Raw genomic sequence first — 1,337 nt, 5'->3', positions numbered from 1 at the left:
GAGCAAAGCTGCTACAAGGGTCCAGGCAGCAACGGAAAATAAACCCACGGCTCTGGAGCGTGAACCCGCCGCCAGCGGCGGCAGCAGCAGCAGCAGCAGCCAGGGCATGCTGAAGGTGAGCAGGGAATTTAAAATGGGGAAGAAGAAACTGGAAGTAGAGGCAGGAGCAGAAGTGCAGCCACGTCCACCTCCTGCTCTCACCTACTGCAGGGCAGTATGTGACGGAGCAGGATCGCAGAGAGCTGGCCCAGCTCCCAGGCTCGCCCCTGCCCTGCTCCCTCCGGTTTCTTCAGGCCCCGAAAGCCCTGACGGGGCTCCAGCCATGGGACCCCGCGGTGCTCATTAGCAGCAAACCAGATGCGTGCTCCCCCCACGCACCCCTCATCCCCCCTCTCCGGGGCTGTGTCTCAGAGTCCAGGTGTGCTCAGAGCAGGACGTGTGCGTCTTTCCTCCAGCCTCGGCTCCCAGCGCCACGAGCACTACCTTCTTTTTCGCATGCAGGTTTCGAGCCGTCCCAGCTCTTCGTAGGCCTGGTAGAAAATGTCAAAGTCCCTGGCGCTCCAGCCCCTCCAGACAGCCAGGCACCACTCCCTGGTTTCGTTCTCAAAGCAGCACACAACCGTGTCCTTGGCTATGAGAGCAGCATCCACCAGCGTCCTGGGGAAGGAGGAAGAGCAGAGAAGGGCGTTATGGCGGAGCGGAGCTCAGCTAAGGCGGCGCACCGCTGTTTGTCTGGGAGGCGCTGACTGTCCTTTCCAGCAACCCAGCTCTTTTCATAAGCTGCAAATCCTCGAGGAAGGAGAACGTAACAAAGAGGGGGAGCAGAAACTGTGTCAGGGCACAAGCAAGCGGCTCAGGGATGTGGGAAAAGATACTTGAAAGGATTTGGGTGCCTGAACACGGAGGTGCCTGAACACATATGGCTTAAGTCTGCCATGACATCTTGAAGTTGCTCTTAACCTCCCAATTTGCCAGCTGGGCATTTTCAAAGCAGCTCCATCGTGCCACAGGCCACCCAGAGCTCCACAGCCTGAGGTGCAGTGTGGGAGTGGGGCGCAGTCCCGCTCTGCCAGCTGAGGGAATGAGCCCTGAGCCCAGGGATCCGCCTGGCTCGTGTAGCAGGAGTCCTGCATGGCAGCAGCGTGCTGCACGTGCTTCCCTTCCTGGCCTCTGAGCCTGTCACCTCATCAAACAACAGCAGTTGGCCCTGTGGGTACCGCAGAGGGAGGCGGCCAGGCAGAAGTTTAGTCCTCGTGGGGTTCAAGGGGTGGCTCTTGCTGGGCTTCTCCAACTGCTCTGAGAGGAGATGGGGAAGACCAGCCCCAAACTGTTTCCCA

General features: G+C 59.7%; 1 protein-coding gene across 1 annotated transcript in view; it reads right to left on the bottom strand.

Moving 5' to 3' along the window:
• Window positions 1–427: 427 nt before the first annotated feature.
• Window positions 428–1,337, bottom strand: part of LRRK1 (leucine-rich repeat kinase 1) — a 74,045-nt gene continuing 73,135 nt past the window's right edge. The window contains exon 33 of the mRNA XM_010140781.1: window positions 428–657. Within this exon, the coding sequence (XP_010139083.1) occupies window positions 480–657 (178 nt within the window). The 3' untranslated portion in view covers window positions 428–479. The remainder of the gene's footprint in view (window positions 658–1,337) is intronic.

The sequence above is a fragment of the Buceros rhinoceros genome, unplaced genomic scaffold (genome assembly GCF_000710305.1).
Source record: "Buceros rhinoceros silvestris isolate BGI_N320 unplaced genomic scaffold, ASM71030v1 scaffold20047, whole genome shotgun sequence".
Lineage (NCBI taxonomy): Eukaryota > Metazoa > Chordata > Aves > Bucerotiformes > Bucerotidae > Buceros > Buceros rhinoceros.
This window is presented reverse-complemented; position numbering and strand designations above follow the sequence as displayed.